Below are 24,993 nucleotides of genomic sequence, written 5' to 3' on the forward strand. Positions count from 1 at the left end.
TAAATCAACTTCTTTGTTCTGCAGAGCTGACTTTGCATAGCACCTGACCTTTACTATATGTCTCAGGTCTCTCAGAAATCGTTCCAAAGTTCACGTCCTCTTCTGTCTTGTTCTTTTCATGTGTTTAAGTGGCTGACCATTTTCTTCAAGTGTGTGAGGGGCTACGAACACTTTCCCACACGTCCTCTTTGTCGCTAGCAGCCATTTACTCCCTGCTGTTTTTAGCCAGTATCAGTAGTAATGACATAGTCATTCCTGCACTACCACTGTGCTTTTCAATTGGATTTCTTTTTTTGTTTTTTTTTGTTTGTTTGTTTTTGTTTTTTTTTAAGATTTATTTGTTTATTTGAAAGAGAGTGAGCATGTGCCTATGGGCACATGTGTGCGTGTGCATACACACAGGCAAGTAGGGGGAGTGGCAGAGGGAAAGGCAGAAACAGAGAATCTCACACAGATTCCCTGGTGAGCTCAGAGCCGTACATGGGGCTTCGTCTCAGAACCCTAAGATTATGACCTAAGTCAAAATCAAGAGTCAGACACTTAACTAACTGAGCCACCCAGGTGCCTGCCTCCCCAACTGGATTTTTAAACCTAGAAATACACCACTATTTTTGTTTGCACATATGAAACAACTTAGAAATATACAAACTTCTTGACCTGTTGGACCATCTGTATCAGCTGGGACGCATTTAGTGTAAGCAATAGAAAACAAAGTTCAAGTTGGCACAAATAACCAAGAGGGGAATTTGGTTGATGCATTTGATCCCCCAAAGACAGGATGGGTCATATTTGGTTTGATTCAGTAAAACAATACTGAGATCAAGACCTTGGCTTCCATCCATTTCTTTGCTTTTCTGTCTACAGCATCGTTCTAGAGTTTCTTCTTTGCTCACAAGATGGCAGCCAGCCGCTTCTAGAGCAATTGTGTCCTTGCTCCAGGCCTGAGCCAGATGCCCCAGTCTTACTGCCAGGGATAGAGTTCTTTTTCCCCAAGGCCCAAGTTGTGAGGCAGCAATGTGGACCCAGTGAAAAATTAAGAATTTAATGAAGGAAGGGGTACATAGCTGGTAAGGGGCAACCTAGCATCCACCACACTGTCTGTAGGAAGTTCATCTAAAAATCTGTCTTGTAAATAGGACCAAGGAAACGTTACAATTTAATCTGTCCCGTTTTTATTATGAGGCTATCCGACTGTATTTCAGTTACTTGCATATTATTTGAAGAATTTCTGTAATTTCTCACACATGCTTAGTTCTCTTTAAAGTAATTAAAACATCACAAATAGCTTTTGTTTAGAATCTTCCACTGGACAGAAGATAAATTTCTATGAGAAGAATTACTTCCTTTTCTTTTTCATTCTGCTGTGTATTTTAATCCAGAAACTGGATGAAACCTTGAATCTTAGTATAAGAGGTGATTTCTGAAGTAAAGCATTTTTGTAATCGATTTTAAAATAGTTTTTTCAAGGATGTTAGGATAGTAATTTCCTGAAATGTCAGTGAGACTCTTTAATATTCTTTCATTTTAATAGCTCATAGCTTCTCCCTGACTTGTGTAGCTTGAAAGAACCCTCTCTAACCACAATTACAGATGAAGTAGAAACATGAAAAAAAAAAAACCTCATGTAAATAATATTGGTATGGTCTTACAGAAGTAGTAAAACTCCGTTTCTCTGGGGAAATTAACTTTTCTGAAAGAAATATGAAGAAATATATCCATATTTTCATTTCAAAGGTAATTCCTGTATAGAAAGAGGTTAAACTCAGAGTTTTGAATCCAAGATGTACCATCTAAGTAACCTTGGCCAATTACCAAATCCCCTGAAATCTGTTTCCTTCCTTGTAAAACAAGGGTAATGGGCCTTTCCTAGCATTTTCTGTTGTTCTAGTAAGATATTTAAAGGTGATTAACCCAGGGGCCTGCTTGGAGAAAGCTCTACGCACACGATAGTGATTTCAAAAAATAAGAGACTGAACAAGAAAACAAATGCCATTATCCAACTAATTGTAGGAAATTATTCTTATACTTTAGAACTTTAGAAATTCTCCGTCCTTTGTCATATTGGATTCGTTTTCTTTAGAAACGTTACAAGTTCCTTCAAAATGTTCTGTATGCTGATACTTAGTAGAGAAGGTATCATCGTGGAAATCTGTAGACATCGCTATATAAGTGAATATACACGGGGAAGGAAAGAGGCTGGCTTTCCCTGGGGCAGGTTCTATCCTGATTCCAGGAAAGAGGAGCCCTGGTTCATGGGTTCCTTCCAGCTGGTGCCATGCTGTGCCATTCTCCTGGATGTGGCGTCTATAAGGGTCAAGGACACAGGGCCAAGGAGATGCTCCATGCAGTGTGTATGCCCTCGCCTTTGACCCCAGAGATTTTCTCCACGCCACCACCTTGAAAGGAATCTGAGAATCCAAAATACAGACCTGGTAAGAGTTAGAACGTATCTCACTTAATATTTTGTTGTCTTGATTTATCACTTCATCTATATAAAAGAATTGTTTCTTCATAGAAAATAAAGAAATGATCTACTGGGACATATTGTCATCAAAACGAGCTCAGAGTTTATTGGATAGTCACCTCATTTTTCCATCTGTAAATGGAGGGCAGGCTAGAACAGATTTTTTTTTTTTTTAAAGATTTTATTTTATTTATTTGACACAAGCAGGCAGAGAGGCAGGCAGAGAGAGAGGGGAGGAAGCAGGCTCCCTGCTGAGCAGAGAGACCAACCCTGGGCTCAATCCCAGGACCCCGGGATCATGACCTGAGCAGAAGGCAGAGGCTTTAACCTACTGAGCTACCCAGGCGCCCCTGGCTGAATTTTAGAATGGCTGAGGACTTTTAAAAAATATACGTGATTCCCAGGTTCCACTGGCCTAGCAAAGGTGTTTGAGTAGAATTGCGTAGAGCTGGAAATATTTGTGCTTTATATATTACGGGGGGAGCTTGGTGAACAGATGGCCCTTACCACCCATCCAGTAGACAGACTTTAGGGTTATTCTGTTTGCTTTATTTATTCTCCACTTCAAAGATTCTTTCCCAATATATGTGACGATCAGGGGCCATGTGTTCACTGGGAGACCGTGTTCTATTTGGTATCTCTTAAGATCTGTGCTTGGCCTGAGTTTGAACACACGCCAGTACAGAAAGGCAGCCGTGAGGTTGGTGGCCTTGACTCTCCATCTCTGCTTATTAGGTATGGAATTTGAATGACAGTTAAGGAGAAAAAGAGCAGGTAGATATATCTCTGAAAGGAAAGAGAGGCCAGACTGATAAATGGCCAGAGGCTGTGTGATAGGAGCCCAAGGAATATTACGTGGGTTTCTGGATTATCAGAAATTCCATTAAGTAACTGGTGTTTTCTGTATTCGAAGTGTTTGTGGTTGACAGAGATAAAGTCTTTTCCAATATGTGCAGTGCGTTTTTTCGTTTTTTCCGGGAGACAACAGCAGTCGTGGTATTCCAATTCTGGAGATGTAGGGAAACTCTGAGGAACAAAACCCCAGATAATCACAGATATGTTTTCTTTTTCACAGTCCCCTTTTCCTTTAGAGGGAAAAAAAGTATCAGTGGAAAGAGTCATGAACTTGACATTTCGTGAGACTCTAGTCTTTCCATTACTACCTATTAAGAGCTCCTGAATTAGCCTCAGTCCCCAAAGATATCTAGACATTTACACTATGGTCAAATTGACTTCTTATGCTTGTTCATGACGAAAGAAATGTGCAGATGAACTTTTCACTTGGGAAATCAAAAGTGGAGCGAATTTCCTGTTTAAAGTTAGGCCATTTGTACGAGAGTTGGGGTAGGGCATTAAGCATGGTTTCTAAGGAACTCTTTGACATTGCTCACTCTAAATATGCCTGCAAAACAAAACATTCTTATTTCCTTTTTTTCAGAGCTGGATCTTGACACTTGCAAACTGCTTCTTAGTTCCTTTTGCATAAAACCCATAATGTTGAACTCGGCACCAAAGCCCCTCGTCACGTCCCCAGTGGACCCTCCTCGACACATCTCCCCTGAACCCCACCTACCTGAGGACTCTTATGTCCCAGCACAGCTTACCTCAACCTTTAATGTCTTTGAAAATGCTGTTCCTTCCCTCTGGAATGCTCTTTTCTTTGTCTTCCCCTTTTCAAACTTGCTGAAACCCAGAGTACTGTTGGCTCCTGGGATGTAGCCTTGCCAGAGTGCCCAGACCCAGGCTGTGTTTCCGTAGCCCACGGCCAGCTTCCTGAAAGGACATTGGTTGTGCTGTATTGTGATGTTTAGAAGCACATCTGTTTTCCCGCACTGGCCTGAGAGCTGCTGGGTTTCAGGGGCTGTGTTTTATTTGTCTTTATGTCCCCCAGTCCCTTAGCCTCACGTCTGGCTCTTGTAGGTACTCTCTCAATGTTTTATGAAATCTAGGACTGTGAATTTTATCCAAGCTTTCTGCAAATAATGTGCCAGGATTCTCCACCAAGGAATGTAGTGAGCTTGGGAAAGGACCGTGGTGCTAGTGAGAAGTCGTGTTTCTCCCTCCCTTCCCCTTCTCCCTCCGCATGCTTCCACCATCGTGCAATAGTGGCCCTCATGACATCGGGTGGGCTGTCTTATGAAGCAGATCTTCTCCATGTTTATTCATCATCAAACCATGTTAGACCTCCACATGCGACATCCACCAGCAGCCCCATTCCTCACCTTCCCAAGAAAGAAAAAAAAAGAGAGAGAGAGAAAAAAAAAAAACAACACACGCACAGAAAAGAGGAAAAACCACCAGATGGTTCTTCTAACTCCACCTCCTTACTGCAAGATCCTAGAACTGCCAGTCTTCATTCCCTCAAGTAGAGCCTGCCACCCCCTAACGCTCCTGAAATCTAGCAGCACCCATCCACGCAGGGCCTTCGACTACCTTCTGCTTTTGCACCAGCAGACTGGGAAGTAATCCTGACTCAGGCTTGTGTGTGCTTTTCAGGAGGCACACGCTTTGCTCCTTCCTCCACACACGCCCTTATTCTTTCTGTCTCTTTGCCCCTCAAGTGTTCTTGGCACCCTTTCCCTGTGATAAATCATTCTGCCAGGTTCTCTGCCTGCAGAGTGGATTACGCAGTGTTCCCCAGCCTCTGTGAGGACCTCCAATCCTGTAGACCCAATCCTGTGAGCTTGAGGACAGTGGCCTCCAAACTGTGTATGTGTATGTTTGCATATGCATGTGCGTGTGCCTGTGTGTGTGCATGTGTGTAATGATTTCTCCCCTTACCATCCTACCTGTCCCTACTATTGCATTGCTAGTTTCTCCCTCATTTCTTTAAAAAAAAAAAAAAAATTGTATTTATTTGTTCCTCCCTGGGGAAGCACATGGTATGCCATTCATAGGGTATGACAGCGGGCACCTGGATGGCTCAGTTGGGTAAGCATCGACCTTTGGTTCTGGTCATGATCCCAGGGTCCAGGGATTGAGCCCCATGTCATTGGGCTCCTTGCTCTATGGGGTGTCTGCTTCTCCCTCTCCCTCTGCCTCTCCTGCTGCTTGTGCGCGCGCTCTCTCTCTCTCTCTCAAATAAACAAATTATCTTAAAAAGAAAAACAAGAGGGCAGTTTCTTCCTGATTAAAAAAAAAAACCCAACTCTAAAGAGGCCAAAGATTGTGGAAGAAAAAATACATTAGTATCTTCAGGAATGACTTTCTGAGCGGCAGGACTTCCTTTTGTGTCTGAAAGTATATTCATAGTATTCTTTTGGGATGAAGTGATTCGCTTCACTTCCCCATTGTTTACTAGATTGGTTTCCTGTCTCCTTCCCTTTTCCCCCCTGTTTTGTTTTCTTTCCATCTTCATTTGTTCGTAGCACAACCCTTTTAAAAAGTAAATTCTTACTTAGAACCCCCAAACATAAACAGGTCAGAGGTGTTGTATTTTATCCGAGTGAATTTCTTAGTTTAGTTTTGGAATAACCTCACTACGAATCCTGTCAGCGAGGACACGTGCGAACATGGCAGCGTTCTCTGTTCTCAGCTCTCTGCTGCGGTTTCACATCTGGTATCTGTTACCCCTGGGCCTGTGCAGTTAGTGCTGTTTCACTGCAGTTTCTAAAATGTTTATTGAGAACCTGGAGGCTCCAGGGGAAACCAGATTGAAAAGCACCAGCCAAAAGTGACCTCAGTGAAGTCTATCCGTTGCATTAATACACTCTGGTGCTTGGAGGTAAAATCTCTCTGTGCCTTGATCAGAAAATAAAAGCAGGATCACCTCAGATGCCCCCGGCGGCTTGTGAATGATCCGAGCTTGGCCCAGCCCTCCCTGCTCTGTGGTTCACCAGCTGTGAACACATTGGCTGCTCTGCTGTGTGGCCACTGCCATCCTCCCCTTACTGGCTACCTTGGTGTCATCTGCAAGGATAATCCACGTGGCTGTATCTCTCCCATCCCCCGCCCCCATCCCTCATGGTGCAATTGCTGTCCTTAATTCCCTTGGCAATTACAGGAAGAGACAGCTGGGTGATCTGGCAACTGGTTTATTCACGATCATCAATTAGGACTATCATTCCTGAGAATTTGCACATAGCCCTGGAGCTCACCCTGGGAAGTTTCTTAGGAACTAACGTCCCTTGGGTTTTTATAATCTTTTATGAGTAGGACATAATAAAACTATAAATTCTGAACTGCCTCAGCATTTAACATCCATCTCCCATAAAACTGTAAGCTGGAAAGGTGATGTGTATATCATAGACCTTTTAAAAAACCATCGACAAAGCAAAACATGCTGTTCTTCCTAATTGTGACTCCAATTTTAGTGATGAAGAGACGGCTCTTGCTTTTTCGAGGAAGAAGGCAGAGTCGCCTTTACTAGCTACACTCACAGAGATGATCTCTGTGTTTTTAAAATGCATATGATGGGGCACCTGGGTGGCTTAGTCTGTTGAGCTTCCAACTCTTGGTTTTGGCTCAGGTCATGATCTCAAGTCATAGGATCAAGCCCCACGTGGGGCTCTGTGCTCAGCAGGGAGTCTGCCTGAAAATTCTCTCCTTCTGCCTCTTCCCCCACTTGCGTGCATGCTCTCTCTCTAAAATAAGGTAAATCTTTAAAAAAGTAAAAAACAAAATGTGTATATTGTACACAACCAACCACAGACACTTTTAGGAATTTCCAAAGTGTGAGTATTTGGAGAAAGTGGTGTTTTCTATTTGAATGCACCTGATTTTGTGAAGCCAGGGTCTGATATGAAGAGATTATGTGACAGCATTAATTACTGATGGGAAAAAACTGACGAATGCTCAATTCACTATTATCTCTGAACATGGGTACTTTCATAGAAGAGCAAGGAATGCTTTACTGTACACGTTCAACCCTTCAGAAGTCTGAGTATGGATACTAGATGGTTGTATCTAGTATGTTTGTATGTATGTATGTATGTATCTAGTATGCATGGAAGACTTCCCTCCTTTTCTATTTTGCTTCTTCCTCTTTCCCACCCCATCTTTTTCTTTTCCAGTTTGCTTCTCACCATGTGATTAAATAGCATGGTATGCTAGCAGGCTTAGTGAGATGCTCACCGGGCCTCAGATGCTTTGTTATCTGGAGCAGGCAGAGGCAGAGGTGCAATGGGTGGCACCCCTGGGTCCCCATGTCAGCAAGAAGGTCTGTGCCTGTGTTGGGACCATGCCTTGGAGCCTGCTAGGTAGGGCACCTACGGTCTCGGCATGGTCCTGGGTTCGAGTGGAGAGATCCAGGATCCTCACTGTGGGGATCGGCTTGGGGAAAGCATGGGGCTTTCATGCTAGGTAAGAAAAAAGGGAATGATGCATTCCCCCAAGATTCCAGCACATCGTTTTGGTCCTTGTTCATTTTTGCTCATATAAATCCTAAGGTTCAGAGCCGTAAGCATCTAAAATGCCTCTTGAATCCCAGCCCAGAGTCTTCCGTCTGGGATGCAGACTGTGTGTCATGAAGCTGCAGAGAGGTGTCCAGGCCCGAGAAGCTTGCTTACATGTCAGAAGAATTGCGTATGGGTGTGGCTTCTGAATTTGCATTATCATCGGCAGTGACCTCGGAACACCTTGGCACGCTGCATTTTTCACATCAGCGGACCTAGTAAATCAAAGTTACACAGTCTCATCTCTGTTCTGAGACAGGAGAGCCCCTTGACATTCTTCAAGACTCCAGACCCCCAGTCTCATGTTGAAACATCTAGAAAATACAGATTTCCCTTTGACAAAAGGTTCCCAAAAATCAGGAGAAAGAAATGACAACATTCCCTTAAATGTCTTAGTGTTAGTGATTGAGAAATATCAGAAACCAATGTTACAGTTAACTGGGTGATTTGCTTGTTTTTTGTATTCTTTTCCCAAGAGTGCTAACAATGTGTTGGCCAAGTAGACTTGAACCTTTATCCTCAGGACACCTTGCCTTTAAATTGGACCCATTGTGAAGTAAATGTATTCAGCCCAGAAAATCTGAAATGGACACGAAGACTGTGGTATGAGCATCTCCCAGATATGTAGTGGGTAATTCTTGTATAGCACGCCAAGGTTTTTATTGCTAACTCGGTAATTTGCCATTGGGTCTCAAATTTTGCATCCGAATCTCTTGGGAGGCTTACAAAATCCTGATCCATGTCCTAGGTCTCTGGGGGTGGACCTGGGTGTGGACCTGGGGGTCAGTATGTTTTCAAACTTCTCAGGTAATTTGAACATACAGCCGATTTTGAGACCCAATGTAACTTCTCCTGGCTGCTAATAGGAGTAGGAAAGAAGCATAAAGTCAATCCTTTTAACCTACCTATCTATCTTTCTTTCTTTCTTTCTTTCTTTCTTTCTTTCTTTCTTTCCAGTCAGGTATCCAGCTTTTGAGTGTCTTTGGTGTGTAAGACTTTAGGAAGGCCAGGATTCCTAATTCTATTCATTCATTTATTCATTCTTCAGAACATTTATGGAATGCTAGTATATGCCAAGCACTGGGCTTTGCACACTGATTTGGATGGACCTAACTTATTTCTCTTTTGGATTAAAGGACACCAGACCTCAACCAGGTCTTCTGGAGCTATTCTAGACACAAGCAAATTAGTTGGCCATTTCTTTCTTGCTCTGTGGCATTGTAGAGGCTGGCTATGGAAGCAGGGAAAGGAGGTCTTCTCCATGGAAGTGGCTTCCTATCTCGAGACATTCGATTCCAGGTCTAACTGACAAGCTTAATCCATGCAGAAAAGGCTGTTGAAGCATGTGTTGTCATCCATGCTTCTGAGCTGCTAACACTCTCCTAGAGAACCCCGAATATTGGTTTAAATTCAAGCTTTGGGGCCCCCTACATACTTCAGTACACTCTGCCTCATTGTAATTTTAAATTCATTGATAGAGAGGACCTCAGAGAGGATCCTGTTTGACAAGCTAACTTCTAGATGAGAAAGCTGAGACTCTGGAAAGTGACATGACCAGTGTTGCATCCCCTAGGAACAGAGCCACCCTCCCAGACAGGGTGCCATTACAGACTCCCACCCTGCCAGGTGTCAGGGAATGCTGGCCGGGCCCCCCTACCCTGTGTATTCTACATTGTGCTAAGGCCTCCTAAGATGCATTTTTTAAAAAAACATCATCAGCTGCACACAAGGGTTTTAATTGTTGTTTGTTTATCTGTTTGTTTGTTTTTAAGAATTCAAAGCAAAACTTAGTTCACAATGAGACTTATCACATGTGGTACTTACTCCTTAACAAGAACAACAACAAAACTGCCTTGCATGCTTAAGATGTAGTTGATTTCCTTACTAGTCTTTGCTCCTTAGTCTCCCATTGATTACAGCACCATCTGCTGGCAGCAAATGGAGATGATTTGAAGCTTTGGGTTTTGGTCTTTACTGACGGGGCCTGTATTCTTTTCTATTTTCTTTTCTTGTTTTTTTTTTTTTTTTTTTTTTTTTAAATGATTTATTTATTTATTTTATTCGAGAGAGAGAGAGAGCGTGCACACGAGTGTGGGGGATGAGCAGAGGGAGAAAATCCCTGGTAGACTCCGAGGTGAATGTGGAGCCCGACGCTGGGCTCCATCCCAGGACCCCAAGATCATGACCTGAGCCAAAACTGAGGATCCGCCACTCAGCCAACTGAGCCATTCAGGTGCCCCGACCTATATTCTTAATAGGCAACATCTCTCTCTGTATATAGTATATGTACTTGTGTATATATATCATATTTTACCTCTAAGCAGGCGTGTGTTTCTATTGATAGATAATGAGACCACATACTTTAATATTCATTTAACAGATGAGGAAATCAAGTTGGAAAGTATCTAATGACCTGTCTACAATCCTGCAGTTAGATGTTTCAGAACTGAAACCCAACCCATTCTCTTGATTTCTTGAGTGTTAGACTAATTCATATCTATTTCTTTGTGTCCAGCATTTTGGATATATTTTGGTGCACCAGGTGTTAATGATTTTGATCAACAACTTTTTAAAAAGCACCTCTTTGTAAAAATCTGGCAGTAGAGCAGTATGGCAACCCTTTCTCTGCTTGGGTTCCTTGAGAGGAGCGAGCCCTAATGCCCTAAGGCATTCGTGCTGTATACTGAGCTAACTTTCTGTCCTATGCAACTGGCATGGTCCCTTCCTTGGGAGAACTGAGAAAATAGTCACTTGAATCATTTTTCTCTGGTTTTTTTTTTTGGGTTCAGATGAAGAACTCCATTTCAGAAAAACTGCAAGGTGAAAATCCTCCCCCCACCAGCACACTTTTTGAGGTATTAATTACTGGTTTAACATGTATCCTTCCAAACTTTCTTTCTCTGCATATAAAACCATCTAAATATGTGCACGCATGCACATGCGAATGGATGGATACAATGGAGTGCAACAACTAAGTGACAAAAGAACCGGGTTGGCCCAGAAGAGAGGGGATCCGTCCTATAAGAGGTGACGAATAGAAAAGGGTTCTCAGGGATGATCAGAGTCTTGGAGGATGTGTGATTTGGTGAGAAGATACGAGACGGGTGAGCATACCTATGTGGTCAGAGAAGAAGGTGTGAACAGGTGTGCGAGAGCTGCCTGGGGGCCAGGAAAGTTTTGATGCGGGGCAATGGCTGAAGATGGGAGGGGCAGGTGAGGACCAAGCAATGGGGACCTTCAAGTCATGTCAAGTCATTTGGAATTTATCGTGGCCTGCGAGGAGCTTTGGAAGGATTTCAAGCCAAGAAGTTTGATCACTTCTGTTTTGTGGACTGATGGCTCAGGAGACAGCATGCAAGAGCAAGGGAGGGAGGGAGAACAATTAAGTAGTTATAAACTAGGAGTGATCATCTATAAAATAGGAATAATAATGCCAACTTCATGGAGTTGTTGTGAGAAGGAAATGAGGTAACATCTGTGAATGTGCCTGTTAAGTTATAAAAAGGAAAGGTATTATTTTTTAATACCATCTGGCAAATATTTCAACTATACCACTTTCCCTTGTGACTGACTGGATCCTGATTTTCTCAGCATTATTTCCTGTACCACTTAAAACTGGGGGAGGGCTGGAGATCATCTGACCCAGGAAAGGAGGAAATGGTTTGCTTTATTTCCCAAACGCATAGTGTTTGCTTAGACAAACAAGAGTGTTTGCCTCTCCTCAGAATATATGAATGTTTTTGAGGCAATTTGCCATGCCAGAGAACCATAGCATCTTTTTTTGTGAATAACAATTAAATTTTCCAGACGGTTAAGAACAATGTGGCAGATAGTGAAAGAGCTAGTCCTTTGCCATCTTTGTCTGAAAGAGGGGATTGGATTTCACCTGAGTAGTGCCTTTTCCTGACTGGTCAATTAACGGGGAAGTGTTGAGAGAGGAGGGCAGGAAGTCAGTCCCAGCTCATTGATGTAACTTCTGTCTCGAGTCCTTGCAGGGAGATCAGGTCCTCCCATCTTCCCCTCTGTAGTCCTGGGTCATCACCTTGTCTCCTGTTCATCTCTTATCCTCCAGTTTCATCTAAATAGGTAAGCGACATTTCCAATGACCACACAAAGGAAAGATGTTTTGTTTCCTTTTCCTTCTTCTGATAATTCTCGTAATACTCATAATCTCCACAATCTCCCCCTCCAGATCAATGAGCCATGATAGGCTGAGAGAAAGTGAAATATGCTGAACGCCTCTTTCTTTCCTCTTCCGTTTTTTTTTTTTTTCTAACATTCCTTGTTTTACATGGAGTTCAGAATTTGGGGATCCTTGAACGGTGGAGAATTAACTGGAGGGAGAAACGGCATGGCTGTTTCAAAGAGGCATGTGTGTTCAATAGAGTGCCTGTTCTCTGGGTCCTGATGTTCCCTCCAGCTTGGGGGCTTTGGAACGGGGCCGACTTGTGTGCTTGGTACGATTTGTTGCATGAATTAACTTTAAAACGTTTTCCTGGCTCTTTCTGGGGATTTCTTGCTTGGCTGTCAGTTACCAGGCACACTGGCGTCTGCATCAGTGCCATATATGCTATGTTCCCGTTCAGCCTCTCTCTCTCCTTCCCCTCTGCCCCAGCCTGAGCCCACTTTCCTCTATTCAGCTCATCCGTCTTTTATTGGGAATTATGGAGACTTTAGCATAGATTCCTGTGTAAACCATCTACCTTCTGTACACAGATGTATCAGCTGAAGTTTACTTTGGTTTTTGTAGATGGTAAGTGAAAAAAAATTAAGAGAAGTTATTTTCATCATCTAAAGTTGTTTTTAGTGACATTGTTCCTTTGAAATATGAACATTTTAGAGAGTTCCGTTGCTTGGGGATAAACATTCCTTATGCATGAAGGTCCTCTTGGCCATATTTTAGAAAGACTGAATGCTGAACTACAGGATTTAGCTATATAAGCTATGCAAGGTTAATGGCACCTTGGTTTTCCATTTGCTTGTAGCTGACGTCCCTGCCTCTTCTCTCTGTCCATTTCATTCTTCCTTTTGATGACACTGGCAGATTGCAGCTGATGAAAGGCCCTTTCTTTCTTTTTAAAAAATATTTATGTATTTATTAGAGAGAGACAGAGAGAATACAAGCATGTGAGTTGGGGGAGGGGCAGAGGAAGAGAATCTTTAAGCAGATTCCCTACTGGGTGCAGAGCCCAACGGGGCTTCATCCCACGACCCATGAGATCATGACTTGAACCAAAACCAAGGGTCAGTCACTCAATGACTGGGACATCCAGGCGCCCCTAGGCCCTTTCTAACTGTGATGTCTGGGCTCCTAACTACTTCTTCTGCTTCTGAATATCTCTTCCTCTGGTTCACTTTGACCCACTGGGATTTCATCTGTCAGAATATTTATAACAAAGTATCTTGAGAACTTCCACTAGATTTCAGGATAGTTCAAATCTCTGCACTCCCAGACATAGATATTATATCGTTAGCTGTGAAATTTAACATCCTGACTTTTGGAGTCATGATTTCATACAAATAACTGAATTTATGTGCACTCCTCTATATTCTCATTATAACCCAGTTAACAGAAAGTAATAGTATAAATACTTTAACATGGGCTTGGGAGTTAGATTCTTAGCAATTCTAATTCCCAGTTGTGTGACCTTGGAATACATACTTCGTGTCTTAGAGTCTTACTTTTCCTCTTTTATAAGTGGGAGGAATAATAGACTGAACTAAGTTTTTCCATTTAACTCTCTTCTGTGTAGGGAAAACCCCAGTTCTTCCCTATTGTGTGTTTCCTCCCTATGCATCTTCTTATTTTACTTACACAGAATACTGCAGAAGTCCACTCCTGGCCGCTAAGTATGTGTGGGTTCCCCCCTGTCCCCATCAAGCAATTCTTGGACACCATCCGGGTGTCCTACAGTTTAACTCAGTTCTAACCCCATCTTCCAGAGGTAGAGTGAGATCCCACAGGCTAAGGGCTCAGTCCCTCAGCGCTGCCTCCAGCACACCAACACACTTGAGATGCCAGTTGCAAGCCCAGGTTGTCATTTGTGTTTCTGACCAACCAGCTTGAGAGTGGAGGTTTCAATGACTTCCTCCTCAAGTTCGATTAATTTGCTAGAGTGGTTCACAGAACTCAGAGAGCAGTTTACCAGTTTATTAAGGGATATGGGAAAGGACACAGATGAACAGCCAGATGAAGAGATACACAGGGTAAGGTCTGGGAGTAGCCCAAGCATAGAACCTTCTGTCTTTATGGGTTTGGGGGTGTCCCCCTCCTGGTATGGCTATGTTTGCCCACCTGGAAGCTCTCTGAACCCTGTACTTTGGAGGTATCATGAAAGTTTCGTCATGTAGGTACTATGGATCACTAAATGTTTTTAAGCCCTTCTCCCCTCTCCAGAAAAGTGGGGGTCAGGATGAAAATTCTAATCATGACTTGGGTTTTCCAGTGACCAGCCCTTACCAAGGACCCATCCAGGAACCCACTCAGATAGTTTCATTAGAACAAATAATAGGCACTCTTATCACCCAGAAATTTATAAGTTTTAGAAACCCTGTGTCAGGGATGGGGTCAAAGACCAAATATTAGAACAAGAGATGCTTCTAGTGTTCTTATCACTTAGGAAATTACAAGGATTTCAGGAGCTCTGCCAGTAACCAGGGGCAGAGACCAATATATATTTTCTATTATCTCATGGAGAGCTGCTTCATAGGATTGAAAAATAATGAAAACAACATAACAACATAATGAAAAATACTTAGTATGGTCTTGATACATACAGGCACATCTCATTTTTCATGGAGCCCAACACAGGGCTTGAACTCACAACTCTGGGTCAGAAGTGACATACTCAATGGACTAAGCCACCATGGTGTCCCAGGGCATACCTCATTTTATTACTTTTTCAATTATTGTGTTTTCTGTTTGTTTCTTGTTAACAAAATTGAAGGCTTATGGCAACTGTGTATTGAGAAAGTCTACCAGTATAATTTTTTCCAACAGCATCTGCTCACTTCATGTCTCTGTGTCATATTTTGGTAATTCTGCAGTATTTCGATCTTTTTCATTATTATTTTATTTGTTATGGTGATCTGTGATCAGTGCTCTTTGTTGTTACTATTGTAATTGTTTCGGCACCACAAATCACACCAAACAAGACAGCAAACTTCATCGTTGTGCTTGTTCTGACAGCTTTGCTCTTGACTTGCCCTTCCCCCACCTCTCTCCTTCTCCTTGGGCCTTCCTATCCCATGAGACACAGTAGTATAGAAGTTAGGTCAATTAATAATCATAGAATGGCCTCTAAGGTTTCAAATGAAAAGAAGAATCACACATGTCTCACTGTAAATCAAAAGCTAGAAATGATTAAACTCAGTCAGGAAGTGAAGCCAGAAGCCGAGATAGTCTGAAAGCTAGGTCTCTTGGGCCAAACAATTAGGCAAGTTGCAAATGGAAAGTAAAAGTTCCCGAATGAAATTAAAGGTGCTACTCCAGTGAACACGTAACTGCTAAGAAAGCAAAAGAGACTAATTGTTGATGTGGGGAGAGGTTTAGTGGTTTGGATAGAAGAATAAGCCAGCCAAGCCAGCCACAACATTCCCTTAAGCCAAAGCCTCATGCAGAGCAGGGTCCTGACTCTCTTCAATTCTGGGAAGGCCGGGAGAGGTGAGGAACCTGCAGAAGAAAAGTCTGAGGTTAGTAGAAGTTGTGTCATGACACTTAATGAGAGAGGTCATCTCCATAACATCAAAGCACAAGGGGAAGCCACAAGAGCAGGTGTAGAAGCCACAGCAATTCTCCAGAAGATCCCACTGAGATAATTAATGAAGGAGGTTATACTACACAATAGATTTTCAATGGGGATGAAGTAGCCTTCTATTGGAAGAAGATACCATCTAGGACAGTCATAGCTAGAGAGGACAAATCAGTGCCCAGCTTCAAAGCTTCAAAGGACAGGCTAACTCTCTTGTTAGGGGCCAGTGCAACTTGTGACTTTAGCATGAAGCCAGCACTCCTTTACCATTCCGAAAATCTAGAGCCTTTAAGAAGTACCCTGAATCTACTCTGTGTTCTTTCGGTGGAACACCAAAGCCTGGATGACAGCATATTTGTTTATAACATGGTGTATGAAATATTTTAATCCTGCTCTTACGACCTGCCCAAAGGATTCCTTTCAAAATGTGACTGCCCATGGACTGTGCTCCTGGTCACCCCAGACTGTGCTCCTGGTCACGATGAGATGAATGGTGTTTTCATGCTTGTTAATGTAACATCCTTCCTGCAGTCCTGGGATCAAGGAGTCATTTTGACTTTGAAGTCTTGTTATTTAAGAAAAAAATTTTTAAGGCTATAGCTGCCATAAATAGTGATTCCTCTGATGATTTGGACAAAGTAAATGGGAAACCTTCTGGAAAGGATTCACCATTCTAAAGGCCATGAAGAACATTCCTGATTGTGGGAAGAGGTCGAAGTATCAACATGAACAGGAGTTTGGCAGAAGTGATTTTAACTGTCTTGAGTAATTTTGAGGGGCTCAAGACATTGGTGGAAGAGGTCACTGCAGATATGGTGGAAATAGCAAGAGAACCAGAATCTGAAGTGAAACCTGAAGATGTGCCTGAATCACATCAATTTTAAGATAAAATTTTCACGGATGAGGATTTGCTTCTCATGGGTGAGCAAAGAAAATACTTGTTCCTTGAGTTGGAATCGACTCCTAGTGAACATGCTGTGAGGATTATTGAAATGAGGACAAAGGATTGAGAATATTCTATGAACCTAGTTGGTAAAGCAACAGCAACAGCAAGGTTTGAGAAGACTGATTCCACTTTGAAAAGAAGTTCTGCCCTGGGTAAAATGCTATCAAACAGCTTCACATGCTACGGAGAAATTGTCCATGAAAGGAAGAGTCAATCACAGCAAGCTTCTTTGTTGTTTTATTTTAAGAAATTACTACCGTGAACCCAGCCTTCAGTAAACTCCACCCTGATCAGTCAGCAGCCATTAACATTGAGTTGAGACCCTGGACCAGCAAAAAGTTTATGACTTGCTGAAAGCTCAGACTATGGTTAGCATTATTTAGCAATCACGTGTTTTTTAAGTAAACTCTAGGCCCAACATGGGGCTTGAACTCACCACCCTAAGGTAAAATTTGCACGCTTTACTGACTGAGCCAGCCAGGCACCCCAGCAATAAAGTATATATTTTTTAAACTAATGTATGTACATTGTTTTTTTAGACATAATGCTATTGCATACTTACTGAACTGTAATATAGTATCAACTTAACTTTTATGTGTATTGGGAAACCAAAAAAATTCATTTGACTTTTTTTGTTGTGATATTCACTATGTCATGGCGGTCTGGAACTGAACCAGCAATGTGTCTGTGGTGTGCCTATCGTTAACATTCAGTAAATGGTACATATAAAATAGTGATCTAAATAGGGCCTCCAGAAATTGTAATATTAATTCGTCCCTAGAGTTCAATGTCTCACACCCCTGAAGACTAAGGAAATTGCATTTATCACAAAAGAGTCACAGTTGAAATGCTTGAGAAAAGAATATAAGAGATGTTGGCAAATTTTCCAAACGTAAAACAGGTAGGGTGTGAGATGTATAGATCAGGAAGTTTGACTTCATTGCGTAACACAATTCTGGAACTGTAAATTAAGCAGATGGTTTGTGATCCTTTAGTAAAGACTGTAGTGGTTGCTAGGAGCCACCATGGGTTTACTAAGAACAAATCTTCCCAAACGTTCCATTTCCCTTTTAAATAGTATTATGTAGTGTGTAAAACTGAGGAGTGCCATTTCAGCAAGGAATCTAATTGTCTCCTTATGGATAAGACGGTAAAATATGGGCTCGAGGATGGTCCTGCTGGGTTCACAGCTTGAAAGTAGTGGAAGCCAGCTGACTCGTGTCGTGGTTATCTTGATGGGGGTCTCTGGTATAACACCAGGGGGCAGCTCTGATGAGTAACCTTCCCATTTCACACTTGAGGAATTTGGATGAAGACTTATGGGTTGAGGGGCACTCAGGTGCCTCAGTCAGTTAAGTCTCCGACTCTTGATTTTAGCTCAAGTAATGATCTCAAGGTTGTGAGGGCTAGTTCTATATCAAGCTCTGCTGGATGTGGAGCCTGCTTTAAGACTCTTTCTCTCCCTCCCTCTCTGCCCTTCTCCACTTGCACATGCGCACTCTCTTGCTCTCTCTCTCTCTCAAAAAAAAAAAAAAAAGACATATGGGATGGATGTATACCAACAAAATATGTAAAGGGCCCAAAGTTGGGAGAGACAGTAAATATAATAGATGGGAGAATAAAAATTCAAAATAGTCTTAATCATCTGAAGCACCACATGGAACCCCAGAAAATTGAATTTAGTGAAGCTAAAGGTGAAGACTTGAAGCTCAAAAGCTCAAGACTGGATAAGAAAGGAGATCTTTACAGTAGAAGTTCAGGTAAAACTGATCTGGTCATTTAATTGACCCAACACTTGATATTCATCCATCCATCCATCATCCATCCATCCATCCATCCCTTCATTCAACAAATGTGTATTGCAAGTATTTACCACCTTTGCACTTTTCTTGGCATCAAGGGAATGGTAGTGAACAAAAGAGTTAAAAATCCCCACCTCCATGTAACTTACATTCTTTAGATGCCTACAGTTGAGCAACTGCGTTTAAAATAAAATGAACCGGGCGCCTGGGTGGCTGAGTGGGTTAAGCCTCTGCCTTCGGCTCAGGTCATGATCTCAGGGTCCTGGGATCGAGTCCCGCATCGGGATCTCTGCTCAGCAGGGAGCCTGCTTCCTCCTCTCTCTCTCTGCCTGCCTCTCTGCCTACTTGTGATCTCTCTCTGTCAAATAAGTAAATAAAATCTTTAAAAAAAAAAATTAAAAAAAAAAATAAAATGAACCTAATATTAGGCTTTATTTGCAAAAGTATAACATCAGTTCACGATGGTGAATAATTCACCTCTCTTATTTAATACCCTATTCTTGGTGCTATAATTTACACCAGGATCACTCCTCTCAGTTCTGGACCACTCATTAGTGGCAATAGTGGAATGAGAGGAATAGAAACCCCAGTGGAGGAGGACTGGTCGACCAGAAGGAGCAAACGCTAAGCTGACGCTGTATTCCTCCAGTGTTTGCGGGAGTAGGAGAAGAGGCTGTCAGCATGTCACTCCCAGGAGTCACCACTCATTACAGGGAGGCTGATTCCTGGTACATATGCGAAAGGCTGGCTTTGGCTGGGCGGTGTCCTTGCTGTAGCTGGAAGGCCACCTGTGTGAGCTCCACGAGGGCTGACCTAGTGCTCTTGGGACTCCTGGTGCAGTGGGTACGCGGGGAGTGCCCAGACGTGTGTGGGGGGATGTTCCTCTGACGCTTGTGGAAACAACCTAGGTACCCTCTGCTAAAACTTGAAACTCAGTTTTTGTATATCTTAAAAGAGTGTGAGGGTGGAATAATGTACCTAGGAACAGCTGTTGGGGGCCAGAATGTTTTCTTCTATGGCGTTTTAACATCCACAAGTTAGTTAAACCACTTTTCTTAAGACACATTGCAGAGGCCATGTGAGGATTTCTCTGTGGTTTCTGCAGTCTGCTTGTTCAGGCATCATTCATCCAGCACGATGCCCATCATATTCTGAGAACCTTTGCTTGTACTTTTGGCTCATCGTGGGTCTTGTTTTTTTCTGAACTTCACAGCAATGCTACAGGAGTTTAGCATTTAATATTTTCCTAAATTCTGCATGGGTCTCTCCATCTTTGGAAGGCAAAATCTTATTTTGTATGTTTCTAATATTCTTCCACAAACAGAGCTGAAACTCAGTAAATGACATTTGAATGACTGCTTGATTTATTAGTTGAGGGGGAGAGTCAGAAGCAGTATCTTTCCGGCCATTGCAAGGACTCATGTAAGAATGGCAGGTTAAGTAGCCTTTAATTTCTCTATCCCTTGCATCCAAAGAAGGGATTATGTTCCTAATTTATTAGAGCCTCCTACTTTGGTGGGGCAAGTGCTTTGCACAGAAATGATTTGTATATAGTTGAATCTGTGGTAATGGCTGTACTCCAGGGCTGGAATAACCTTCTTGGCTCAATCTCTGGGGGTGGGCGGGGGGGGGGGGAAGGTAGGTACAAATCTCAAAGCTCTGTCTAGAGGCCATTGACTGTGATTCATGTACCCAGCATGGCCAGATTTAGCGCATGAAAGTGCGGGGTGCTCAGACACGTTTGAATGTCAGAGAAATTCCCTGCAATATTCAGGATGTACTTACACTGAGAAAAGTATTTGTTTATCTAGAATTAAACATAACTAGGTGCCCTGCATTGTATCTGGCAACCCTTCACGTAAACCCCACTCTTTCTTATCACCCCATAAGTCTAAGCTTTTCGTGAACCCCCAAATTAACCTCACTGAAAGAAAATGTTTGTGCCCCTGGGAATGATACTAAGTGAAAATTTTTAAAAATTAAAAAACTGGGGATTTCCATATGCTGTATACTTTTTGTGGTCATAATTCTTTCAGGATATCCAATAATGATCATTCCAGAAACCTCTAGGATCTCAGCAGTCCTAACTTAATTTGTCATGGTTTCCTTGGTAGCATAGTTTACTTGGTTCCTCTGATATACTATTATTATATTATCTGTATAATATTATTATGGAAATTATTTATATAGTTTGGATATTGTTTTGCTCAGGTAGCAAAGTAACCACAACTAACAAGTAAATATTAGGCTGTAGCTCCGTGGACGGGAGTCAGATGAAAAGTGAATTTCATGTCATCTGTCATCTCTGCTCCTACGAACTCCCACTAATCAGAACACCTCTGACTAATCAGAGCTGTAGAAATCAGAATAAAACACTGCCGCCCTCAGTTACATCTTTTGTTCGCTTTTCTCATCAGCTAGGAGGGAAGATCATATTCTGATTTGTTCTACCTTATAAACTTCTGTTTGAGGGAAAGACAGCTCACACTTGAAAAATTGCCATTTCCCCCTTAAGTAAATAATGATTCTTTTTTTTTCTTTTTTTAAAATATTTTATTTATTTATTTGACAGAGAGAGATCACAAGTAGAGAGGCAGGCAGAGAGAGAGGGGGAAGCAGGCTCCCTGCTGAGCAGAGAGAACCCGATGCTGGGCTCCATCCCAGGACCCTGAGACCATGACCCGAGCCGAAGGCAGAGGCTTCAACCCACTGAGCCACCCAGGTGCCCCAATGATTCTTGCTCTTGAGTAGGGACAGCCTTTAAATATCATCCATTCATTGAGCCAATATTTATTAAGCAGATAGATGCTAGGAATGAGGGGAAATGAAATAAGACATAGTCCCTGCTTTCCAGGGATGGGGGAGGGGGCAAGGGAATCTGCATATGAAATGCTTGCTTTTGTATGGTTCATCGGTTATGTCCATGAGAGGCTGGTGGTAAGAGTTCATTAGCTCCTAGAGTAATGAAATGATTCTTCTTGCAAGTGCTTTAAAATAAATAGTGTGCCTTATATTCTGAACAAAAGCTACTCTTAATGGCTAATTCCCAGGGCCTGGTGTTAGGCTGTTTCCCTCTCTCTTAGCTCTGGAGTCAGGACTTTGCCACTTGACTCAGACCAGAAGTATCAGCATCCCCTGAGAACTCGTTAGAAATACAAACGCTCAGGCCTGCCCCAGCCCCCACTGGATCCAAATGGGGAGAGCAGCCCAGAATCCATGTCAACGTGCATGAACACTGAAGCTTAAAAAGCACGGGTTGACTACCGGATTGTGACTACCAGATTGTGCATACAGATCATCTCAGGATCTTACTGAACCAGCTCCGGGGCTCTGCCCCCCAGGGATTCTGGATCTGTTTGACCAGGGTAGGGCCTGAGAATCTGCATTTCTAACAAGCTCCCAGGAGGTGCTGGTGCTGTGTCTGGGAACCACACTTTGATTGGAATCAGTCTAGTTGGCTTGGGGTCTTGGGTTGACCTTTGGCGGTGGTGGTAACTAGAACCCCAATGTGGGGGGTCAGTCTGGTCTTCCTCTGCCTGGACTGGAGTCATGGACGTGACAAGGAAGCTATTCCCTGGAAGGCCCAGTCTGCAAGGGGGCTGGGCTTGGTGAGCAGATGGTGACCTTGCCTGTTCACTGGGAGGGCCACTGTGGTACTCCAAAGGAGGGAGCGATGACATTGTCCATGGGGCTCGGCAGTTGAGTTGGGCCCTGAAAAGTCTAAGAGGATTTTTACCGAGTTGGCCCATGGCTAGGATCCACCTGAATGAATGCAGGGACAACAGCTAACCTGGGGATGCCATGGGGGGATGTATGGCACCTCAGGAAGAGCCGGAGAGCCATGTTGGGTCATAGGTCTAGAAGGCAATTTGGGGACAAGCTTGTGCAGAGTCTCAAAGGTCATTTTAAGGAGTTTGGATTCTGTCTTAGAACTTTCTGCTCTAAGGACATTTTAAAGAAGTTTTCATGCCTCATTATACTCACTCTTCTGTTTGTGTGTGCTTTTTTCTCTTTCAGGATTAAGCATGAAAACATTGTCGCCCTGGAGGACATTTACGAAAGCCCCAATCACTTGTACTTGGTCATGCAGCTGTAAGTACCCCCTTTGCCTGAGGAGTGTGGAGGGGGTCTGGGGGGTGGCGATCGAAAACTCAAAGAAGAGGGTGCCGGCTGGTGAAGGAAGCTGAGGTAGCAGGCCAGGTGAGCGGTGGGAGTGGGAGCAGTGACCCGGGAGATGCGGTTGCCCTTCCTGTTGGCGGGCCAGCCACGGGAGTCTGTGGGCCTCGTCGGGTCTGTTTCTGTAGCTGCTGCTCTGGACCAATGATCGCTCGTCCCCACCATAGAGCTCCCTGCTGCCACTGCAGGGCGCCTCCCCTCGGAGGTCTCTTTCGCTTTTTCACGCTCGAGCTCCAAATGTTGCTTCCTGAAAACACTTCCGTGGGCCCACTGCGAGGGACACAGCCTTCCCGTCTCTAGGAGAAACACCCACCTTGTCTTCATTTCGAGGGATGCTGGGGGAGGGCAGCAGATGGTGGCTGTGGGCTCTGTCCTTCCAGCTGCTCTGTCGGCACAGAAACGCACATGGCACTGAACTAGAACTCGTGCCAGGCGTGAGACAAGTCTAGTTGGGTCAGACCATGACACCGTCTCCCCCAGCAGATGACTTCTGCATTCCAGTAACACCAGAGGTTACCAGAAGAGGGAGGAAATAAGCTGAATATTCAGGTGGAACCTTGACCCGAACATGTAAGACACATGTAAATGTTAACACATAAACTGGTAAATGAAACGAGCCTGCCCTCCCCACTAGTAGGTTTTTGTTTTTGCTTTTCATGAGCTTTTTTGTAGGACATTATAGAACATTTTTGTACAAACATTTAAAAAAAGTATCCAGACTAGAAGCATGTGGATGATTTTTCTCTGTCAAGTGACCATCCCAGGTAGTGACCAATGTAGGAAAATGTTGGGGTTCAAAGACAACAGCCAAGAAGGAATTCTGGAGATGTCTTCAGGGCAGAGATGTGGTTTTATTAAAGCACTGGATAGGACCCCTGGGCAGACCCAGAGCTGCCTGGGTTGTGATAGGTGACCCATTATATACTTTTAAGCTGGGAGGAGGGATTAGGGACCTCACAAGCCTCCAGGTTATTTTGGAAACAAGGGTTCCAGGACCCTGATGGGGCCGGGTATTGTTAGAAAAAGCTCGTTTATGACTGTTTAGTAGAAACTCAGTCATGAGACTCTTCAGATGTATATTGGGGTCTCATAGGCTTGGAGAATGATTGCCAACATGTACCTTGGTCGGGAGATGGTAGACACAAGGAAGTTTCCAAAGGAATTTTTATATGTTAAAGTAGACTTCCAGGATTCTGGGGGGTCGGGCTAAGATTACCCCTTGGCCTAAGCAAAATATTAAGATTCAGGCAGCCGAGTTCCTGGAGGAAGGTCACTCTCTGTTCTAAGGACGCGTCAGTGGGCTAGACGTAGTAAGGAAGTATAATATTTTTTTTCTTTTGCCTTTGTTTCCTACATCAGTGACCAGTTTTATAGCTTTGAGTGTCAGTGTCCCCCGTAAGACTGATGGTTTAAGAAGATTAGACTGCTGGTTCTCATTGATTACCTAAATGCCATCTTTCCTGATTTCTTGCTATACTGTTTAATAATTTGTCACACTCTGGTTCCTCCTGAGAGCAGTAGTTCTCCCTAAAATTTGGGATGCTCCCTAGAAGCTCACATGACTTTGTTTTATACAGTGTTAAAAAAACAAAATTCAACCAAGTAAATATGAAGATCTAGTTGGCTTTATTAAATGATTCATGAGTTGGGCGGGCCTCCCATCTAGCAAGCAGAGAGCTCTGCAGAGCTAACAAGAAAGAAAGGTTTTTAAAGGCAAAGAGAGAAAATTGAAAAAGGGAAAAAAAAAGCAATTTATTAGCAAGAAATGCATTGTTTAGTCAGGATTGCCCTCCTAAAGGGAAAAGAAGGGGTTTATCGGTAAATTTCCTCGTATTGACCAGGAAATTCTATATTGACTGATTAAAAATTATATTCCTGGGGGATTGAAACTGCCATTAGGTTATTTATTAAGTCTTGGTTTATTGACTTGGGGCCTTAATCTAGGTGGTGCTATTTGGGGGTTGTGGTTTTCCTTTTAACAATAGAGTCTCCTCTCCAAGAAGCAGCTGAACCACTTTCTCAGCAAATGCTGACTTCCCTGTAGGAACAATATGACATTTTAATGACAAGAAAAAGCCTCACGGAATGTCAGTTGAATATTTAAATATGTGTTTTTATTGGTGATGTAAAAAAAAAAAAGCCTTAGTATTGGAATTCAGGCTGTCCGTATTCACTTGCTTTAAGTTCTCTGTTTATGGATGTGTCGCTAAATAAGTCAGTTGAAATCACCCCCGTTACGTAAATCTCAGCTCTTGCCTCTTACGAGCTGGGTGAATTTGGGCATGTAACTAGGCCTCTCTGAGTATCAGTTTCCTTAATGGAAAGAAAGAATAATATTGACATCTTCATCATCATAATATTTACATTAGAAGGTTATAGTGAGTTCTGAATGGGAAAAATGTATAAAAAATAAAAATGCATTCAAACTGAAGAGTGCCATAAATAGCAGGTTCTCAATACA

General features: G+C 42.9%; 1 protein-coding gene across 4 annotated transcripts in view; it reads left to right on the forward strand.

Annotated features, from left to right (window-relative positions):
- Positions 1 to 24,993, forward strand: part of CAMK1D (calcium/calmodulin dependent protein kinase ID) — a 430,211-nt gene that overhangs the window by 242,692 nt on the left and 162,526 nt on the right. For 3 of the 4 annotated variants that reach the window (XM_082740835.1, XM_082740836.1, XM_082740834.1), the window contains one exon: positions 22,374 to 22,448. In XM_082740835.1, the coding sequence (XP_082596961.1) occupies positions 22,374 to 22,448 (75 nt within the window). Of the gene's footprint in view, positions 1 to 11,861; positions 11,944 to 22,373; positions 22,449 to 24,993 lie in introns of those variants that run through there. The other variant, XM_082740837.1, reaches the window with a different exon arrangement.

This window comes from Mustela nivalis, assembly GCF_964662115.1.
Source record: "Mustela nivalis genome assembly, chromosome: 7".
Classification (NCBI taxonomy): domain Eukaryota; kingdom Metazoa; phylum Chordata; class Mammalia; order Carnivora; family Mustelidae; genus Mustela; species Mustela nivalis.